Source organism: Diachasma alloeum, unplaced genomic scaffold, assembly GCF_001412515.2.
Source record: "Diachasma alloeum isolate Michigan unplaced genomic scaffold, Dall2.0 Dall_scaffold_00364, whole genome shotgun sequence".
Lineage (NCBI taxonomy): Eukaryota > Metazoa > Arthropoda > Insecta > Hymenoptera > Braconidae > Diachasma > Diachasma alloeum.
This window is the reverse complement of record NW_021680503.1, coordinates 460662-483199: the sequence shown is the minus strand read 5'-3', so window position 1 is coordinate 483199 and position 22538 is coordinate 460662. Positions and strand designations below refer to the sequence as shown.

Below are 22538 nucleotides of genomic sequence, written 5' to 3'. Positions count from 1 at the left end.
TTATTTTTTATTCGTTAAACTACTTCATTCACTCAACAATGCGATAATCGAGTCGATAAAGTAATTTCATAGATAGAAATTCATAATTTTAGGAGGAAACACAATTCTAAGATTGCAAGTAAACAAAGGGGTTCCGTCACCCCTTAAAGATATAAAATGTAAATTGTGAAGTTTTGGTGCTACGCAGCGAAAACGAATGACTGAATTTCACACACTTTTTGTAGACATTTTTCAGACACTGAAAAACGTATGAATAAAATGAAGATGTGTCTGAATTTCATTTCATGTTTGAAATTCAGAGAATTTTTCATTTTTATGGGATAATTGAACTGAAATTTACAGTTTTTATCGATTTTTCCATAAAATTTGGAATGTTCAATGCCGAAATTCCTTGAAATTTCAGTGGAACTAGTACGTTATGAGAAAACGATTGAAACTTGATGACTAGTAGACACCACATTTTCAGTAGAGTGAAATTAAATTTGATTCCGGTGAAAATAGTAATGGAATTTCAACCCATGAAAATTTAATGAAATTCCAGATTTTTTGGCAGCACGAAGATGAGAATTCTTGAGTTTCCTTGATTTCCAACCAAAATATGAATATCTAATACTAAATTACATTGAATTTTCAATTAATTGAAAATTGAAAATTATATTTACCTCAATTTTCCTGAATCCTTTTAATTTTGATGGAATAATTGATTAAAATTCGCAGTGTCCATTGATTTTTAATCAATTTGGGGATTTTCAATGACGAATTTCCTTTGAAAATCCAGTAAATGTCAGTATAGTGAAATTGAATTTCATTTAGGTTGAAACAATAGTGAAATTTGAAATTTCATTGAAAATTCAATGAAATTCCAAATTTTTTTACAGCAAGAAAGCGAGAATCCCCAAGTTTACTTGGATTCCAACCAAAGTAAGAATATCTAGTCCTAAATAACATTAAATTTTCAATTAATTTAATAATCAAGAATATATAGTTACCTGAATTTTCATGATTTTCATCAATTTCTATACAATAATTGACCCAAATCTTACAGTTTCCCTTCATTTTTCAATCACGAAAAAGGGTCGTAAATTTCCAATAACAAATTTCCTTTGAAAATCTGGCAATTTTCAGTGGAGTGACATTAAATTAGATTTAGATGAAAACAATAATAAAATTTCCAATTTGAATGAAAATTTAATGAAATTCCGAATTTTTTAGCAGCACGAAGACGAGAATCCTCAAGTTTACTTGAATTTCAATCAAAATACTAACATCTCGTACTAAATTACGCTAAATTTTCAATTAATTAGAAATTCAGAAATAATAATGTTGAAAATTCAAGAATGTACCTCAATTTCCTTGAATTTCATTAATCTCCACAGAATAATTGACGTAAAACTTAGAGTTTCCATTGATTTTTCAATCAAATTATGTATTTTCAACGACAAAATTCCTTGAAATCCCAATAGAAACAACAAAAAATTCCAAGGACCGAAATGTTCACCCAAAAATTTTCTAACAATGCAGATGACCCCTGTCACCAACACATTCCTCCCCCTCGTCTCCCCCTTCTAACAATTCATCACGTAAAAAACTTTGCAGACATTCGGTGGTAAATTCCGCATATCAACCACATTTTCGTCGTCCATTCGTTCACCCCTATGAATTTTGATAATTCATTAGTATGAAAAGGGAGCGACACGAACGATGCTCATTCACCCTTTCATCCGTAGAACAGAAGATAAAAAAAAAAGTAGAATATATCTCTAGGGGGATGAAAAAAATAGAGGAAGAGAGGATGAATGACACGTCCGGGTGAAGTGTCTGCAAGCTCTTGTTCCCGGGCGCTTCGATAAAAGACGGGTCTCCATGACGTAGATTTAACGTCCAATAATTTACCATTACAATAATCCACTCGTGAAGTATCGTGGCTCAACTGGGGCTTGTACGGGAGTGCCAGGGTATAGCCTAGCCAGTGTCCCTGGACAAACGCCAACGCTTTCTCTAACCGAGTATAAAGCTTTTGGACGGGGAAAATTCGGGGATGCGAGCAGTATTTGAATATTTCGGAGCGCTCGAACGAGGCGAGACGGTTCGCATTGTAAAATTGCATTATTAAATTAATTTTAATGCATATTATAAATGTGATAATCTAAAGATTAATATTCTAATATTTATTTCCAAATTAATTCAATTTTTTAAACAAATTATTAAATAATAAAATTAATTCAGTAGCAAAGTGGTAAAACGGTACAAGTCAATTTTGACTATTGACCAGTTTTCAATGAGTAACTCGGAATCTAAGAGAGATAGCGAAATTTTTAATATAACCTTTTTTGTAGACCCGACTGAGTGCTACAACAAATGTAATTAGAAAAATTTCGCTATCTCCCTTAGATTCGGAAATATTCTTCAAAAACTCAACTGGGAGATAAGTCGACTTAAACCGCATCACCACTTCCCTACTGAATTATATTCATTAATATTAATTTACAGTAATTTTTAAAGAAGTTTTTTCTTCGAACAAAGCCATCACTTTTGGACGGGAAAATTCGGGGATCCGGGCATTATTGGAATATTTCGGAGCGCTCGAACGAGGCGAGGCGGTTCGCATTGTAAAATTGCATTATTAAATTAATTTTAATGCATATTATAAATGTGATAATCTAAAGATTAATATTCTCATATTTATTTCCGCATTAATGTAGTTTTTTTACAAATTATCAAATAATAAAATTGATTATATTCATTAATATTAATTTATAGTAATTTTTAAAGAGGTTTTTTCTTCGGGCGAAGCCATCACTTTTGGAAGTTCTTCAGTCCTTTGAAATACAGGAAAAATGCGTCTCGATATGTGTGAAATATTCGTTCTGATCTCCACTCGAGAGTTCGATCTGTCGCATGTAGCGAGCGCGCGTTAAAGTGATTAGTGAAAGAGGGGCGGTTGAGCGGGCCAATCAACAATTATTCTGTTAAGAGGAGCGACGTGGAGCCAAACGAGGGTGGAAGTATGTTATGGAGGCTCGAGGGCTGTGACCCATCCACTTCAGGAATATTCGTCCCACTATATACAATTTACCAAATAGCGTTAACTTCCGATTTCCGGTCTTGTCGACCATTTTCGCGGAATCGATGACTTCGATTTGTCGTTTTGGTTCTACATGAATTTAGTGGGTGATCAAATCGACTCGTCAAGCGTTATTAATTGATGTTTTGATCGAAAATGAGATGATTAATTCATGTTAATTAGCGGTTTTGGATTTATTATTCATGAGAAGTTTATTTATTTACTTATTCATGACTGATTAGACTCTACAGCAGAAGGTCTATTATAGGGTCGAATAATTCACACATAATACCGCATTTTAATCACATTTAAAAAAATCAATTGACGTTAATTTTAATATATTTCGTTTCTAAAAATTGCAAATTTTTTGAAGAAATCGATGAAAACTCTCAATTTCAAATTCATTATTCGATAAAAACTCACAGACGTGAAGAGAATTCAAGAAAATATATTTTGGAATTTTCAATTGCTAGAAAATTTAACGTAATTTGGTACTGAATATTCGTGCTTCGATCGAAACTTCAAGTGAGCTGAAGAATCCTCGTTGTATTGCTGCTAAAAAATTTGGAATTTCATTAAATTTTCAGTCGTACTACCACGAGTGCTCCAAAATTATCGGCTATTTCCTCAAACTCCCGTGCATCGAGAAAATGAGATAAATTTTGCTGAAAATGCGATAATTTTCTGAAGTTGTGTAGCTGAATAAATTTTAGTCAAGATGGATTAAATAAAATGATTGAATACAATACTAGTATTTGTACAATGCTCCGAAACGTGAGTGTTATGGACGGTAGGAATTGATGAATGGAGGCTTGAATGGTTCACAGGTCAAAGCCCAAACGTCCCTTGTCCATCGTTTTCGCGATAGTCCCGCCGGACCCTTGTCTTAGGCCTCATGTCACCAGGGGTCTTCAAATACTCGTCAGTATCTGTCTTTCTCCGGTATCTGTCCTTGTCCTTATCATTGTCCTTATCATTATCCTTATCATCCATCCAAGTCCGAAAATTTTCCCGGTTCATATGAGTGATATATTTGATATTTGATATTTCTTTATTAGAGACCCAGCAGCCTAGGCCAATTACAGGGTCAAATCGTTTTACAAATATTACTTAATTAAATCAAATATACATATACGTACATGCATCATACACTGAGAGAAAAACCTGAAGTTCGATTTACAATAAGAAAATAGTTGAGGCAGTTTTGGTGAACGATACGATTTTTTTTTGGGTGCGGTACATAACATTATAGTAACTTCACAAGCGTAATTTTTGCAAATCAAAATGCAGTTAAACTAACCAAAGTTCAAAAGTAACCACGACAAATCTATCGTGAGGAGCACTATAAAATAGTTGCAATGACTACATTCCATTGTAGTAATTACTTGTCCGGCCGTAACCCATGAATAATTGTTGAGGACTTTTTGACTATAATTCGGTGGTGATGGAACATAGTCAGAAGAATCATATTTTTCTCCCAGTGTACCAATGCTAGATAACATAAGATGGCGGGTGGTGATTCTTACACTATTCCTACTACAGATAACTAAAATAAAGCTTCAGGTCGCGATCCCTCTTTTCGACTTCACCTATTTATGCGCCATATTCACAACCACAGAGTGGTTGTGTCGTTGACACAATGTCCACCGTGCCATCGCAAAATTCGACAAATTCATTCACGGCCTTACATGCCAAATGTAGCGGCGAGATCACATTAGCCTTTTTTCCAGGCAAGTAAAAAACGGCATTGAGCCTAGAGTTGAGCGGTACCGAGTCGAATATTAGGACCTGAATTCCCCCTTGAACACCTATCATGAGTAGGAGGACCAAGATGAAGTTAGGGTGTATTTACATTCAGAAAGACCCCCTGGTTTCCGCCTGAACGTGCAAGTTATATCCAAATTCTGAGGGTTCAGGAGGAAAACAGGAGGTGTATTAAACCTATTTATCGCCTGCACCCCCTAAAATGTTTTCCATTCCATCCCTCCTGGAGAGAATCTACAAACCCTTTCGAGGTATTTTTTATTTCTTTTTAATTATTAACATGAGAAGTACGGGTGAAAATTAAGGGTCATACTCAAGGGTCATATATAAGGGTCAAAAATAACGGTCAGAAACAACAGTCAAAAATAAGGGTGGGACTTTCAGTAATTTTCACCGCAAACAGAAATGAACAAAATAGTGAGCTACTCAATCATCCTGGCTATCAGGATTAATTCAGGGGATTTATGATTCCTTTTCATTCGACAGGAGGAGAAGGGGGAAAAAAGTATCAGTTGAGAAGGGTTTTTACGCCTTTAGGATGAGGCAGGATCATATAAAGAGTTATTCAGGATGTATAGGATGAAGAAAGAAGGAAAAAATATCTCAAGGAGGTAATAGGGGAGAATAAGGTCCAGATATTCGACTCGGGGTGGTACTCTAAATGGAAGTTGATATAAAAACTACGGACACTCAATATTTCCACGAATCAATTTAATGAGGAATAACAAAGATGTAATGAGCATTCTCTCTTTCATCGTCAGCAAATCAAACTTGTCGCACAAATCGATGAGGTCACACACCCCCTTTTGGGGTATATTTGGGGATGTTGCATTATTCATTAAAAACAAATAATTATTCACAGTTTTCACTATCAATTCACTGTTATATATCTCATCCAAAAAATCCTGTCGTCCCTCTCATTTACCCAAAAATTTTCCCATAAAGTTATCGCCCATCGTGACAGTGGGATAATAAAAATTAAAACAGAAAGGTAAAAATCAGCATTGTTAATACTCCTGACTCCAGTAATACGTTGGAAAAGGGGGGGGGGTGCGGTCTGGCTGACGATAAAAGCCAGGCAAAGAGGAAGGTTCATTACAACACTCATTGCTATTGTACCAGCGCAACGAAGAGAGAGAGAGAAAGGACGAGGGGAGAGAGACCGATTGAAATGAGTGTCAGAGCCACTGAGGAGTTTGCATTATATTGTAACTGCTCACTCTCGGGGTGGACCGAGTGTAGCGTGAATCCTAAAACGAATGCACTGGCCCGAAATGAACTAAGGTGGTGGACAGGGAGATATTCATAGTCATTATTTAAAGGGAAGACGAATATTTCACTCGCACTTGTCCCCACTCGGGTCGCAAGTGCGGTTTAACATTGTACGTTATAGCCGTCACGTTCGAGTTTTTTATTCGCTTTTCAAGCCAAGTGAATGGAAAAAAAAGTATTAAAAAATTGTGAGCGATGAGAATTCATGGAGAGGATTTTTTTTGAGATTACGGACTTTTCAAAAAACTGAGTGAGAAAAAAATTGAAATTTCAGAGATAGTTGACTGGTAATTGTCAGCGGAGTGACATTAAATTCCGGATTTAATACTTCATTTTAATAATTTAATTTAATAAATCCTTTCTCCAATGCAAAATTTTCAAATGAAGTTCTCAAAGAATAGGAAATTTCCCCTCTCAGTCAAGTCCATCAAGATAACTTTAATCTCCGCAATTATTTTTCCATGCCATAAACATTATATTCCACAAAAAAGTCACCACCGTAATCCCCTTACCAGTCGATAATAGTATTACTTTGCAAGTGGTTTAACTGTCACCAGTTACCGCAGCACTAAAGAAAGTCGTAAATTTACATAAACACCGGAAGTTGTATTCACAATTTTTCAGGCAACAATCTCCCGTGAAAGCGTTCCACTATAAACCACTGGTATTAATAAAACCTTCATTATAACCGTATGAGATAATGCAATAAGTGGAAACACTGGATGTCGAGTGCTTATAATTCTCATCGCAGATTCAATGGTTGACACAATCAGCGTAAAAGTTGAGTTGTGGAACAGAAGGCATCGTTGGTAGAGATGAATTAATACAACGTTGAAGTAAGCGTGCCCGATTCCTCAAGCCTATTGACGAGGCTCAGGCACTGGAAGTTGTGGGATTTAGATGGGCACACTGAGAGAAAAACAAATACGTTGTCAAACAAGTCTGGTTTGGGCCAACAAAATCGCTAGTTGAAAATTGCCAAAAAAGAATTTGTTTGGTTCGAATTTCGAAGTCTCAGACATGAATAAGCGTTCTACTTTCGACAGCAGCGAAATATTTAGCTCAAGAGGCGGATAATGACATTTCTTGCATGTACAGAGAATGCAATTTTTGTTAAACTACTAAATCTATTTTTGCGACAAAAATTTTTCATTCCGGCGCACTCCGAGGGGCTATTCACACTGATAGAACGGATTAGTTATTGTTAACGAATGGGATCTCTGAGACTTATTGTTGGTAGAAATGACGCGCTCGAAAATTCAAAAACAAAATTCGCGGTCTCATTAGGAGCAACTACGAAAGATTACACTGATTACAAATGATTACAGTGATTACAAATGATTACCACTTGATTACCAAAACTTGATTACAAATATGGTAATCATATGATTACAATGATTACATTAATTTCACTGGCATTACAATTGATTACATCAGCGAGTGGAACTACGATTACGCCTGTGAATAGCCCCTCACTCAAAACCCCCATTTTTCTGTATTCTGTTTTTCATAATTTTTTTGTATTCATATCGTTTCGTTCAGAAATAAGAAATGAAATCCCGCGTAGAAAAATTTTCTCTTTCAAAGATTGTCCAGAAATATTGGGAAGAATCTTTGAAAGATAATGTGGGAGATCTGCTTGGTGACCCAAAAAGATTCTTCAGAAAACAAAATTTTAAGGGTCAAAATTTTCAAAGTCCAAAATTCAGGGCTTAGTAATTTGAGCGTCAAAAAAGTAAGGATCAAAGGAGTAAGGATCGAAAATTAAAATTGTCTTTGGAAGATTTTGTCTTCTGAGGAATCTTTTTGGGTCACCAAGCAGATCTTCTACATAATCTTTCGAAGATTCTTCCCAAGATTTCTAGAAGACCTTCTAAAGAGAGAAATTTTTCTACACAGGATAACTTTAAAAAAACTCTTGCAATCAAGTAAATAAGTTGTTTGTTTAAAATAATGGAATCCTTTTCCCAGAAATAAATAAAAATTTTCAAATAAAAATTATTATTTGATTCAACCGCTCCATTTTTCTGTGTGTAGTATTCCCTCCACCGAAGCCGGCAAAACCCCCGAAAACAGATCAACAACTCCCTTTTAATGGACCACCCAGATAACGAGGGGTGACACATCGCCACACCTGCCCCGACCATAAATCTTTCGTCATTAAACCCGAGATTATGCAGGTTATTACCGCCCACCCGAGCCCTCTAATTCCATTTGCCCCGAAATATTATCCCTGAGAGAGCGTATTGATAATCGATGCACACCCGTCGATTTCGAAACTCTTCGTTGCACCCACTCACCACTAGATTTGATGAGCCCCTGGCCTAAATACAGTGCGACAGACGAAATGAAGAGCAAACATGCCCTCCAAGGCATCGCTTTTCACCTCATCATGCCTCATAATTCCAGATTTACATTCGTTAATGAATTTCCCCACCCCATTTGACCCGAAATTCTATCATCACGTTTGAGGGATTATTACGATTGCATACAGCAATTGAGTGGTTCGGGCTACCCTGAATATTGACCGTACGTATTCAGGTCGTTCTATATTGGATCTTCCGATAATCCAGACTCACGGAGAATTGAATGAATTGGACACAACTCGGATACACTGTACCGGAAGTGTATCTGTTTGCACGTATTACGTCATTTCTCTCCCAGCGTTGAGGGGAACACAAAGGATACGGTATACATCCTCTGGCGGAAGTAGTTGTTGCAAGTGGTGGCCACATCAAAGCAAGGAACGGGGGAATGAATTTTACAATGTTGACAATTGAAAAATATGTAGAAACCATACGTGTACTAATTGCAGGAGCAATTATTGAAGAAACAAATGGAGTTGCCGCAGAATGAATTATCAAAGTGAAGTCTTCGACCCAGAGAGAAGGCGGAATAACAGAACCACATATAAATTAGATTCAAAAAGGAGCGTAAAATGGACTCTGTGAAGGATCAAAGAGGCTGAATCTGCAGTCATTGAAGTGAATACTAAGCGAATTAATTCAACATCGTTGAGAAGTCTCAGTATATTTTCCATCTTCACCTTTAATTATTCGAGTGAGTTACTTCGGAATAAATGTACGAGATTCTGAATATATACATTTCATTCCTCATCGCTTGCTGTTGTGATTTGTCAGAGAATTTAACGTTGAATGAAGATAATTTGTAGATCTTAATAGTGGAATTGGAATTTAACAGCTGATGATGATGACCAAAGCAACCAAAGACGTCAACATATCCTCCATCATCTCTTCATGCTCTTCATGATCATGAACAAACGCTGGATGAAATTCCTTAACAATATAAGAAACTTTGACGGAGTGAGGCACGCGTCGAAAGTTGTCTTCACCCCAAAGAGATTTCTCACGAGTTTGATAATAAAATCCCATATAAATTATAAAAAAGCGTAGAATAATTTCTGTGAAGAATCAAAGAGGTTGAATTTGTAGTCATTGAACTGAACACTAAGCGAATTAATTCAACATCGTTGAGAAGTCTCAGTATATTTTCCATCTTCACCTTTAATTATTCGAGTGAGTCATTTCGGAATAAATGTACGCGATTCTGAGTACATTAATTTCACTCCTCAATCAACATCTTTCAAATAATACAATTGATTGAACAAATCTCTAAACCTTAATGATAGGATTTGAATTGAACAGCTAATGATGATGGCCAAAGCCACCAAAGTCGTGTCCTCCGTAGCCGAAGCCCCCAGCGTACCCTCCGTGATGCTCCTCATGGCCGTTGACAAACACAGGATACGATTCCTTGACAACATAGGGAACTTTCACCGGATATGGCACCTCTTTATGAACCGGATATAGCACCTTAACCGGAACTTCTACGGGGTACGGCACCTCATAGGGGACTTTGACTGGTACTTTGACAGGATAAGGGACCGGTTTTTCCACCGGCACAGGAACGTGCTTCTCCACTGGGACTGGATAGGGCGCGGGCACGTGGTAAGGCACAGGTCTGTCCACCGGAACTTTAACCGGAACAGCGTACGGCGCTGGAACACCGACTTCCCGATGAATGGTGATGGATGAGATACGTCCGCTGTCGCCGCCAAAACCACCGGCTGTCAGTGTATTCCCAAAACCACCCGCGTGACCGCCTAATCCATGTCCCCCGAAGTCACCAAAATCCGAGTGGTCGCCGAGCTCAAGTCCACGTTTTGTCTTTCCGTCATTGCTCTTTGTTGAGTCACCGGCTATCGCTGTGGCCAGACCCAGGAGGATCAACGTCTTGTGGATAGGAAAAATAAATCACTTCAACAACAATTTCAAGTGTATTCAGTTTTTTCTTGATAATTCCAGGGAATTTCGTTTCGATTGAAAAATCTCTGGGAAATTACGAAATTATAGTATGAATTTTCGTTTTTTCATCTTTAGGATGATTTTCTAAACGTTGAAATGAGTTTTTATTCGTCCAAATAGTGAATTGGACGAATAATGAGAAGAAAGAAAATGAGAATTGAAGCCTAAAAATCATCGAACACTCAAAATTTCAGAGATTCAATGAATTGACTATCTGTTACACTTTCTTATACAAAAACTTCTTGATCTATTCAAAAATCAGATGATATAGGGGCAGATCATCAATTTTAAATTGAATTGAATTTTGCATGCGTTAAGTGGTTAATATTACTCAACAATTTTTTAATTATTAAATTAATCATCAATTGAATATTCAAATTCCGAACTAACTTATCAATCAGTAATTGAGTTCGACGATTGAAGATTATTTGGCTGGTGGAAAAAATTCTTTCATGAAATTTAGAATTATTTACTCAATAGTCAATTCAAAATTTAAATTATCAATTATTTTGTGATTTTTCAAATTTCAATGAAGACAAGTAAACTTTATTATATTATTAATTATTGTAAGGTGCAACTTCTCATAATATTACAAAAATAATGATTGATACCGATCCCTGCCTAAGATCGAAATTACATCGATGAATTATTAATAAAGTCTTCCTTGACTTTAATGGAATGTTTAATAGAAAATTTCCTTTACAAAAAATTATGAAAATTCATGTCGAGAAATTTTTATAGAAAATATCAATAAAAAAGTTGTATTGATCTATGAAAATCTACAAAATAATTTTACTGGACGTTTTCTATTACAAAAGTTCGTAAAGTTNTTTCTATTAAAAAAGTTCGTAAAGTTTTTCTATTAAACTATATTGAACTGCATTAAACCATTCCTACTTCCCCCCCCCCCCCTCCTGAATATTCAAGATTCCGTAATTATTCAACAGTGCGTAACAATATGCGCTCAATGTTAACAAGTGTAAATTTATTCTTTCGCCACACCGATAATTACATAAACCCTCTAATCACCGCATCTAATAATTCCATCGAAACGCATATTTCGCCTGAATTTTACGATGTTCTTACGTACACGAAGACAATTATCGCGGGGAAAACACCTTTCATAGACATTATCATCAACAAACCACTCTCTCACCTTAATACGCAACATAGTTTGATGCTCCGTAGTTTCTGGATTACTGAATCAGCATTGTGCCAATCACCGGAATATATACGGTGGACTTTCGCTGGTGCACTATATCCCCCCGGAAAATCCTTCGACGAGTTTAAAGACCAAGAGGAAGTGCACAGGGTGTTCACCCAGGCAGTTGTAAACAGTACTCTCTTATATTTTCCCACGCGAAAAACGATACCCTGTCCATCGTTTCTCGGTTTTCTTTCGGTTTCCGGACAGATCGATTGCTCAAGTGGTTTTTTTCAAGTTTTCGAAATTCAAGTAATTGTAGATTGACACGAGTACTCGATGGATAATACGGGGAAAGGTCAGACAATCAATTGCATGGAGAAAGAAAGTTTATGGAACTCAATGGAATTAAAAAAAATCCTGATCCAATATTAAATTTTCTTCTTTTGTAATAAGGATGTCCAAGTATCTTTTACAGTTTGTCAAAATTGTCCATTAAAATGTGTGAGAATTTTTTTTAATATTCCTTGTTTATAAATAAATTATTGCAATTGTTTAAACTTTTGAAAACCCTTTTTTCAGACGTGAAACTGATTTCTGGAACAATTCTTGATATGAATAATTTAATTGAAAATAATTGATTAGAGTTGGAATTCAAAATTAATTGTGTATAAATTATTTATAGAAAATGCTGGTCATTTTCAAAAATTGCAATTTTTCAATTATTTCATCAATCTTTCTCTAAAAATAAACTTTTTAATTTTTCTCAGATTTTTAACTTTTTTAACGGTTCAATATCGAGATTCAAATTCACTGCAAAGTTTAAATAATAAAATCATTGTAAAATCCTGTAATATTCCATTTTCCACTTCCGTATCAATTTTAAAATTTCATATTTTAAAAAATCATTAAAATAAATGTAACGTTTTTCCATCGCGTGTTACGAATTTTCGTCACAAGATATAATGTTCTTTATCGCACTTGACATTCGTGACCTTCCAACCTCTAACGTTTTTGCACCACGTGTGACATTTTTGCGTCACGTGTAACGTTTCACAGTCACGAGTTACATTTTCGCGTCACACTTGACCCTGTGACCTTGAAAACACCGAAAACCAGGGAAAATCATGGCCCCGTGATCTTTTCTCTAAAAATGAAGTGAAACTGAATAATTTTTTTAGAACAATTTTTTAAATTAAATATTCTTGGGGTCAATAATGTTTTATCTATACATGTAAATACCTTCCAATTCATGAGAGTCCGTGAATTAATGGGCGATGGTTTAGTCGAGATGGCCCGTTGAACTATGAGACTTTCTCCCGTCGCAGACACGGCTCTGTGCATCGCAACTGACCGATTCCTGCTGGGTGGTTAATTAAAAAAAAAAGATGGATTGATGTGATGTGCAGATAATTATCATTGCATCGATTGCGTAACGTTCAGCTAGCACGATGTTACGTCGAATTGTCATCGATTAGGCATTTTTGTGAATTATGAAAGGTGATATGACGAATATTTGCGAAGTTATTGTCGAAATACCGAGCGCGGGATGCATCCCACCGTAAATTTATTCATGAGAATATTCTGGACAGCACTCGAGACCTTTCCCACTATTGCGTAAGACCACATGCATTTGTGGCTAGTGGAGCAGAAATGCAAGCCCCACGGAAAACACTGCACTCTATTACTCTTCCTAAACCTGACAAGCGATGGATATTCAGTGTGAACGGAGGAAAAAGGAGAATGAGAATCAAGTGGAAATGCAGCGAGGAGAGAGGCACATGCGGTAGCTTTACTATTGTTGTTAATGCCACTGAAAATCGGGGGAATTCAAAGTGAAAACCAAGATTTTGTCATCCATTTGATAAAAATAAAGGATGATTACAGGTTAATAAATCCATTTTCTTCACCGTTTAAACAATGATTTTATTTACAAGTAATAGAGCTTATATTTCGAACAAACAAACATTTGTTCATAAAATAAAAATGCGATGGTCAAATCAAACTTTTTATTTAAAATTTTAAAAAAGTCTAATTATATGAGATGAATAATTCATTCATTCCAAGTGAATCCTCTGTTAGAATCGGATAAAGGATTCATTTGACTTGAATAAAGGATTATTATAGGATTGATGGATATTCAGTGTAGGACGGAGGAAAAAGGAGATTGCGAATCAGTTGGAATTGCAGGGAGGAGAGAGACACATATGGTAGCTTTAATACAGTTGTCAATGCCACTGAAAATCGAAGGAATTCAAAGTGAAAATTGCGATTTTTTCATCCATTTGATACAAATAAAGGATTATTACATGTTAATAAATCCCTTTTCTTCACCGTTTAAACAAAGATTTTATTTCCGAGAAATAGTTTTTATTTCGATCAAACAAACATTTATAAAATGAAAACGCGACGTCCAAATAAAAATTTTTATGTAAAATTTTTCTACTCATTTTTTTTGATAATTAATGCACTCATATATTCGCTGCAATGGAAAACATCTAATTATATGAGATGAATAATTCATTCATTCCAAGTAAATCCTCTGTTAGAATCAGATAAAGGATTCATTTGACTTCAATAAAGGATTATTACGTATTAATAAATTGGTTCTCTTCACCGTCTATACCATTGATGGATATTCAGGGTAAAACGGAGGCAAAAGGAGATTGAGAATCAAGTGGAAATGCTGAGAGGAGAGAGACACATATGGTAGCTTTAATACAGTTATTAATGCCACTGAAAATCGGGGGAATTCAAAGTGAAAACCACGATTTTTTCATCCATTTGATACAAATAAAGGATTATTACATGTTAATAAATCCATTTTCTACACCGTTTAAACAACAATTTTATTTCCAAGTAACAGAGCTTTTATTTCGATCAAACAAACATTTATAAAATAAAAACGCGATGTCCAAATAAAATTTTTTATGTAAAATTTTTCTACTCATTTTTTTTGATAATTAATGCACTCATATATTCGCTGCAATGGAAAACATCTAATTATATGAGATGAATAATTCATTCATTCCAAGTAAATCCTCTGTTAGAATCAGATAAAGGATTCATTTGACTTCAATAAAGGATTATTACGTATTAATAAATTGGTTCTCTTCACCGTCTATACCATTGATGGCTATTCAGGGTAAAACGGAGGAAAAAGGAGATTGGGAATCAAGTGGAAATGCTGAGAGGAGAGAGACACATGTGGTAGCTTTAATACAGTTATTAATGCCACTGAAAATCGGGGGAATTCAAAGTGAAAACCACGATTTTTTCATCCATTTGATACAAATAAAGAATTATTACATGTTAATAAATCCATTTTCTACACCGTTCAAACAACAATTTTATTTCCAAGTAACAGAGCTTTTATTTCCATCAAACAAACATTTGTTTATAAAATAAAAACGCGATGTCCAAATAAAACTTTTTATTAAAAATTTTTCTGATCATTTTTTGGATAATTAATAAATTCATACATTCATTACGATGAAAAAGTTTTAATTAGATTAAATAAATAGTAAAAGTAACAACAGAAACATTTGTTAATATTTTTTTTAAACGATTTATTTTCTGTAAATAAAAACTAAAATTAAAATCACATTTTATTTTCACCGGGTTGATTCCATTCAACTAAAACATTTCTCCGAATCCAGTTTTATTCAACCTTCTTCCTCTCAATTCCACTCGATCACCCCTAAAAAGACTGCGAAGAATCTGAACTTTACCAAAACGTCAAGAACGAGCATATTTCTGGTAAAATTCTGAATATGAATAAATTAAACGTTTATAAATTATTTATAGACCATACTCGTAATTTTCCGAAATTATAAGTTTTCAATTATTTCATTAATCTTTCTCTAGAAATAAAATTTCTAATTTTTTTCAGATTTTTCAAACTTTTTCTAACGGTTCAATATCGAGATTTCCGGGAGTTTTGGGTCAAGGGAAAGCCCTGGGAAACGCATTTCACTGGAGAAAAAAAGCCAAAGTCGTTGGATATTCTTAAAAAAATGCTGATCCAATATTAAATTTTCCTCTTTCGTTTCAATTGTAAAATTTCATATAAAAAAATTCCGTTAAAATAAATGTAACGTTTTTCCGTCAAGCAAAAGAGCTTTTATTTCGATCAAACAAACATTTGTTTATATTTTTTTTAAACAATTTATTTTGTGTAAATAAAAACTAAAATTAAAATCGCATATTTTCACCAATTTGATTCAATTCAACTAAAACATTTCTCCGCATCCGGTTTTATTCAACCTTCTTCGTCTCAATTCCACTCGATCACCCCTAAAAACACTGCGAAGGATCCGAACTTTATCAAAACGTCAAGAACGAGCATATTTTTTCGTAGCCCCTGATTTATCGAATGAATAATAATAGACGGATAATTCGCTGGGAATGATAATGGTGGTGTGAGAGGGCGTGGAATTGTACGTGGCACCCGTGAACTTGCGCACCATTGATTTACCCCCGTGAACTCTATTTCAAAGCCATACATAAAGGTATGTTTGGAGGGTGGGGAGGGGGTGGCGAGGGCGAGGGATGCATGCACTCAATGAATGGGCATTTTGAATGCACTGGTTTTCAGCCCCAACGACAAATTCGAGTCACGCACACCTAGGTAATTACTGGTGGTACTCGTGAGAATGCAGCTTTGTGGAATTTATGCGAGATGTTAACCTATCCCTGGAGGATAGATTTTATCTCGGTATTATTCCATTTGCCATTAATTCGGATATTTGCTGGTCAACAGAGAAATTGTTATCGATTTTTAGGAGAATTTTTAAAACGTTTGCATCCCTACATTTAAGATATTTTTAGTGTCTCGAATTGAGACATTAAGGCATGCATTCTGGACATTCTACACTGAGAAAAAATTAGCTCCGCGGAAAAGTTATGTTCCACGTGAGGACATTTGATGGAGTGGAACAGATTTATTGAGGGAAATTGACCGATTTGACAGAAGAAAATTCAAGTTCTTTGACAAAAATTAATTTTTTTGTTGTAATCAGTAGAAATCGCATGTGATCTGAAAGAACTCCATAGGTTTATACCATGGAAAAAATACATTAACAAGGAAAGAATACTTTTTTCCTAAAAAAAATTGTCCCTCGAAATAATTTAGCTTTGCCAATAACACATTTTTGGACAGGAAAATTGTAGTTTCCTCTTCAAATTATCATGTGTTGGTAAAAATTCGGATATTTGCTGGTCAACAGAGAAATTGTTATCGATTTTTAGGAGAATTTTTAAAATGTTTGCCCATCCCCACATTTAAGAAATTTTTAGTGTTTCGAATTGAGACATTAAGGCATGCATTCTGGACATTCTACACTGAGAAAAAATTAGCTCCGCTGAAAAGTTATGTTCCACGTGAGGACATTTGATGGAGTGGAACAGATTTATTGAGGGAAATTGACCGATTTGACAAGAAAATTCAAGTTCTTTGACAAAAATTAATTTTTTTGTTGTAATCAGTAGAAATCGCATGTGATCTGAGAGAACTCCATAGGTTTATACCATAGAAAAAATACATCAAGGATGGTCAGTCATTTTCAGCAAATCTTATTTTCTCATGTTCAAGGAAAATTCTATAATTTTTTTGGCTGACAGCAGAACATATGTCTCACTTATTTTCCCAAATACATCATTTATTTTTTCAATTCCACCCATAATTTTACTTACTTAAATTTTGCTCGTGCCTTAAATTCACCTAAATTGCCTTAAGAATTAAAAATTGTCTATACTACAGCAATACTTCCCGCCGCCGCCAAAATGGTATTGAAGAAACATAAAATTGCCCCCGAATCCAATTGAATTATATTCCCCAGATTACCGCGAGACCCCAGTGGCTTTGGTTAAAAAGTTATCGTTTTCGACTTAATCCAGAGCGAGGATAGTTATTGGATTGAGAGCATTGACCACGTAAAACTCCATAACTCTCAAAGACCCTCGTAAAATCCCCCTAATAATTCATTCGTATAATTGCAGAATAACTCGAACTAGCTCGTTCGAAAGGTATTTATCCCGAGAACAACGAGAAACTGTACTTTAATGGATTCTCATATCAAAATGAATCCCATAATGCCGTATAATGAGTGAGAGAAGGACCTCAACGAGCATTTCGTAAAAACAAAAGCGCCGGACAAAGGATTGCGCGAGGACCGAGGGAGGAACCTGAAACATTGAGAAACCCAAAAGACTGGAAACAATCCCAGGGAGTCAAGAGTGTCAGGGATAGAGAGCAACAAAATCCGTTGAAACGAATGAAAAAAAAATGCCAGCAGTTACCTAGAATCGTATACGCAACATAAACGGAAAAATAGTAATAATCACGACGAGACAGGACAAAGGCGCCGGTGAAAACCCGCCGAAACATGCACACACCCACACAAATGAACAATTCCTTTCCTCTCGTATATCAACTTCCTCTGACGCCCGCCTTTCTTGCAATTTTTCTACCATCACGGCTGGTTTCGTCGTTTGACGGGACTGAATGTTAAGACAGCCACGTACGTATAAAAGCGGGGGTAGCCACCAGAGAATCAGTGTGCTCACAGTCTTTCAACATGGACAGCACTGGAAAATTGAAAGTGAGTAAGGAACGTATGTTAAAAGACTTTTTTCGCTCCCCGAACTTTCCTTCACAATCCTTTTCCCTCGATATCTCCGAAACTAATTGGCATATCAAAAAAACTGTTATGACCTTTTTTGTAGAGCGGAGTGAGCACTATAGAAAATGTTTTGACACAAATTCTGCTATCTCCCCTCGGTTCCGAGATATTCATAAAAAAGTGGAGGAAATCATGAAAGTGAACTTAAATCGTTGTTTTTTGAATAAATGCTTTGAATTCTCATCAGATCCTCTTCCTCTGCGGTTTACTGGCGGTAGCTGTCGCTGAGGACTCGAAAAAATCCGAGGACAAGCAGTCAACAAGCCCGGAGAAACCAAAGCGTGGCCTGGAGTTGAGTCTCGGTGATCATGGGTTCGGTGGATTCGGTGGTCATGATTTTGGTGGTAGTTTCGGTGGTGGTTTTGGTGGTGACCACGGTCACGTTGAGCACGTCAAGGCAGTGACAATCACAAAGCACGTGCCAGTACCCTACCCCGTCAAAGTTCCCGTAAAGGTGCCAGTCGATCGTCCATATCCCGTTCATGTGCCCGCACCATACCCCGTGACGGTGGAAAAAGCCGTGCCCTACCCGGTGGAGAAGCCAGTTCCCTACCCAGTTAAAGTGCCCGTTAAGGTGCCTGTGAAGGTGCCGTACCCTGTGGAGGTGCCCGTCAAAGTCCCCTACCCCGTCCACAAACCGGTGCCGTATCCAGTCAAGGTACCAGTGGTCGTCAAGGAGCCGTACCCAGTCCTGGTTAAGGAGCATCATCATGGAGGCGATTTCGGAGGATTCGGGGGCTTCGGAGGTCATGAGTTCGGCGGCTTCGGCCACCACTAGACTAATTATCAACTTGTAAATTATAACGAAAATGTATTAATTCGATCTCTGCGCAGTCGGGTCGAAGAGGATCTCTGTGAGTCTCTCGTTCAAGAAATCTACGATGAATTCATGTTTAATTGAAAATTGTTGTTTCAACCTGTAGTTACCAATAAATAAAGAAAGGATTTCTCCATGCGATTCTCCTTTGCGACATTAAAGAATTTGTGACAATTTTTACGCAATAGTTCACACTGTAGTTCCTTAATTGCTTGGAATGGACGAGGCGATAGCCCCCAATAATCAAAGAGACATACCTACACTGAGAAAAAAAATAATTTAGCCAAATATTCATTTACTTGAAAAAAGCGTTTATTTTTTCAAAATCGTATTTCTCCAATCGAGTCATTCCCAGGCGAGCCTGATTAGGTTTTAATTATAACAATCATGTTGCTCTAGAGGATGACTACGTTACGTATGACCTTGGATGAACTCCTCTAATGATTATTCATTTTTCCTAAATTTCTTATTTTCTAGAGGGAAGAATTTCGATCAATCTTTTAATGTTGATAATTATTGAAGGAGTTCACTCAATGTCATAACTAACATGAACATCTTCTAGAACAATATAATTGATATAATCGAAACCTAATGAGGATTGCCTGAGAATGACTCGAGCGGAGCAATACGGTATTGAAAAAATAAATACTTCTCTCAAGTAAATGGATATTTTGCAACAATAATTTTTAACAATTTTTACGCAATAGTTCGCAACTGTACGTCCTAACTAGCTTGGATGGAGGCGGCTATTAAAGTGATGTAGCCAGTTCGCTACCCAGTCAAAGTGACAGTAGTTATCGAGGAGAAGAAACTAGTCGTGATTAAGAAGCATCATCATGAAGTTGATTTCGGAGGATTACTAGCTTTCACCACTAGACTTATTATCGACTTATAAATTACGACGGAAATGTATTAATTCGATCTCTGCACATAACTGTTAAAAAATTTTGTCTGAAATTTCCAGTACACTTTTTGGAAATTTTTATCAAATTCAATTACCACTGAAATTTCAAGAAATTTCGTCATGGAAAATCCAGAATTTCGTGGAAAAATCGAAGAGAACTGTAAATTTCAGTTCCATTTTTCCCTGAAAATAAATAGAAAACCAGAAAATTCCGGTAAATATATTCTTGAATTTTCAGGACAGTGACACTGACTGCGAATTAAGGGAAAAAATCATGAAATTTCAGGTTTCACTGAAAATTTTATGTAATTTGACACTGAATATTCCCATTAGATTAGAAATCCAAAGTAATTGAGGAATCCTCGTCTTTATGCTGCTTAAAATTCTGGAATCTTACTGAATTTTCAGTGAAACCTGAAATTTCATGATTTTTTCCCTTAATTCGCATTCAGTGTCACTGCCCTAAAATTTCATTTTTTTTCCAACAGTGCAGTCGGATCAAAGAGAGTCTCTGTGAGTCTCTCATTCCAGAAATCTCCGATGAGTTCATCTCTAATTAAAAATTATTGTTTCAATCTGCAATTACCAATGAATAAAGAGAAGGAAAATTTCTTCACGCGATTCTCCTTTGTGACATTAACAAATTTATGCCACTTTTTACGCAGTAGTTCACACAGTATTCCCCAACTATCTCGGAACAAAGGCAGGAGGTAATCGAACGGATCATCAAAGATTCGTTTAATGAAGGACGTTCGTCCCAAGAACTGCTCATTAAACACGAAATACCCGAGAAATTCCCCGCAGCCAACTCTACCCCGATTTTCCCACAATGCAACCTATTCTTTCATACGGATTCCTCATTTTTTTCCATCCACCATTTCCCGCTGTTGCCGTCACCCATTATTTATCGATGCAGTGTTGTTACACCTATTGGACCTCCCGCAAGTACCCAGTCTGTTACGAAAGACGTGGAAGCCGTTTCCGGGGCGAGAACGTAACGGTTTCCGTTCAATGGAAATTGAAAGTAGTTGAGTGACGAATAAATGATCGACAAAATCGACACAAACATACTTTCATGGAAAAGCCAGGAACTGTCTTCTACGACTTCCATCACGTAACCTTTAACGTTGAATGTTTATTATGCTCACAAAACGTATGAATAGTGGGAGAAATGCAAGTGAGTGATCTTATTTATTCCATTTCCAACGGAATTCGTCGCAAGTCAGCTTGCGACTGGCAATCGCCCGAGGGTTTTCCACTGGGTATTTACATTTTGTACAAAGTGCTGTGGTTTGAGATGAAAAGAAAAATTCAATTAACTTGCAGAAACATACAGCGTGAATATGAAAATGATTCAGTTGATTTTTTTCAATTTTCCTTTGACACTAAAAAAATTAGTTTCTGAAATGAAGACACTTTTGTACGCTTTTTGCTCCCGGATGGAAGCTTTGGAATCGTTCACATTGAAGTTTGTGATTTTTGGTGTTATATAGACCTAGTATGATCCAAGAAGGTCGAAAATGCAGTTTTTAGACCTCCTGTGTACGTTTTCAAGAAAGTTTTTCTTCAATTCAGTAGCGAAGTGGTAAAACGATATAAGTCAATTTTGACTATTGACTAGTTTTCAATGAATATCTCGGAATCTTCGGGAGATAGCAAAATTTTTATTATAACCTTTTTTGTAGACCCGATTGAGAGCTACAACAAATGTTATTACGAAAATTTCCCTATCTCCCTTAGATTCGGAAATATTCCTCAAATACTCAACTGGGAGATAAGTCGACTTAAACAGTTTTACCACTACGCTACTGAATTGTTCACTGGTGAATGGATGGAATTAAATCTTTTTTTTTTCAAATGTAGATATTATTGAGCCCTATCGATCGCCATTAATTAAAATTTAATTCATCAATTAGTTTTTTAATTTCCAAATTTTTTAGAAAATCAGTTGTCCCACGATAACTAAAAAAAATGTTCTGAATTGATTGATTGATGGCTTTAAAAATTTATTTGAATATCCTTTTAACAGAGTTCGAAGATGAAGGCGATAGCAATAATCGTTATTTTGATTTATTTGAAAATTTGCAAAAATTTTGTATTTTTTGAAAATCAGAATTCCGGGGATATCTTTGAATTTCATGCTTCAAATGAATTCAATCACAGCGTAAAATGTTTGTTTCAATGCCATTAAGTCGAAGTTAAAAGATGATTACGATAGTTATATTGGTTGATTTGATTTTATGACGATTGTTGAAAATTTCGAAATTTTCATAAATTTCCCTGAAAGTGAGCTTTCTGATATTTTCTTCAAATGTACATCACATTCAATTCATTCAAGTATGTGTAAATAAAATTTTTCCATTAACATTTTATCAAAGGGCTGAGGGGAGAGATAGAACCGTAAAAAAAAACAATCGGTTGTATAGAAGAAAGAGATAATAAGAATAATGATGATAATAACATTCAACTAAGTTGAAAATCTGACAAAATTAGTTAAAAATAAATCTCATTCAATTTAATAAAATGGAATAAACAATGAAATATACATGATAGCAGGAAATGGCA

The 22538-nt window shown here is 35.7% G+C and overlaps 2 protein-coding genes across 2 annotated transcripts; one reads left to right on the top strand and one right to left on the bottom strand.

Annotated features, from left to right (window-relative positions):
- Positions 1 to 9765: 9765 nt before the first annotated feature.
- On the bottom strand, positions 9766 to 10359 carry LOC107041369 (keratinocyte proline-rich protein-like; the record flags this gene model as incomplete). Its single annotated transcript, XM_015261892.1, has 1 exon — positions 9766 to 10359. A coding segment is annotated over one exon (594 nt), but the record flags the coding sequence as incomplete, so codon positions are not given.
- A 7782-nt stretch (positions 10360 to 18141) lies between these two features.
- Positions 18142 to 19160, top strand: LOC107041383 (zinc finger protein 512B). Its single transcript, XM_015261910.2, has 2 exons — positions 18142 to 18171; positions 18440 to 19160. Exons 1-2 carry the CDS (start codon positions 18148 to 18150, stop codon positions 19028 to 19030), a joined length of 615 nt encoding a protein of 204 aa, XP_015117396.1. The 5' UTR covers positions 18142 to 18147; the 3' UTR covers positions 19031 to 19160.
- The last annotated feature ends 3378 nt before the right edge of the window (positions 19161 to 22538 follow it).

Coding starts and splice junctions, on each gene's coding strand:
- LOC107041383 (XM_015261910.2), top strand. CDS start 18,148: ATGGACAGCACTGGAAAATTGAAA. Junction 18,172..18,439: donor ACAGCACTGGAAAATTGAAA/GTGAGTAAGGAA, acceptor AATTCTCATCAG/ATCCTCTTCCTCTGCGGTTT.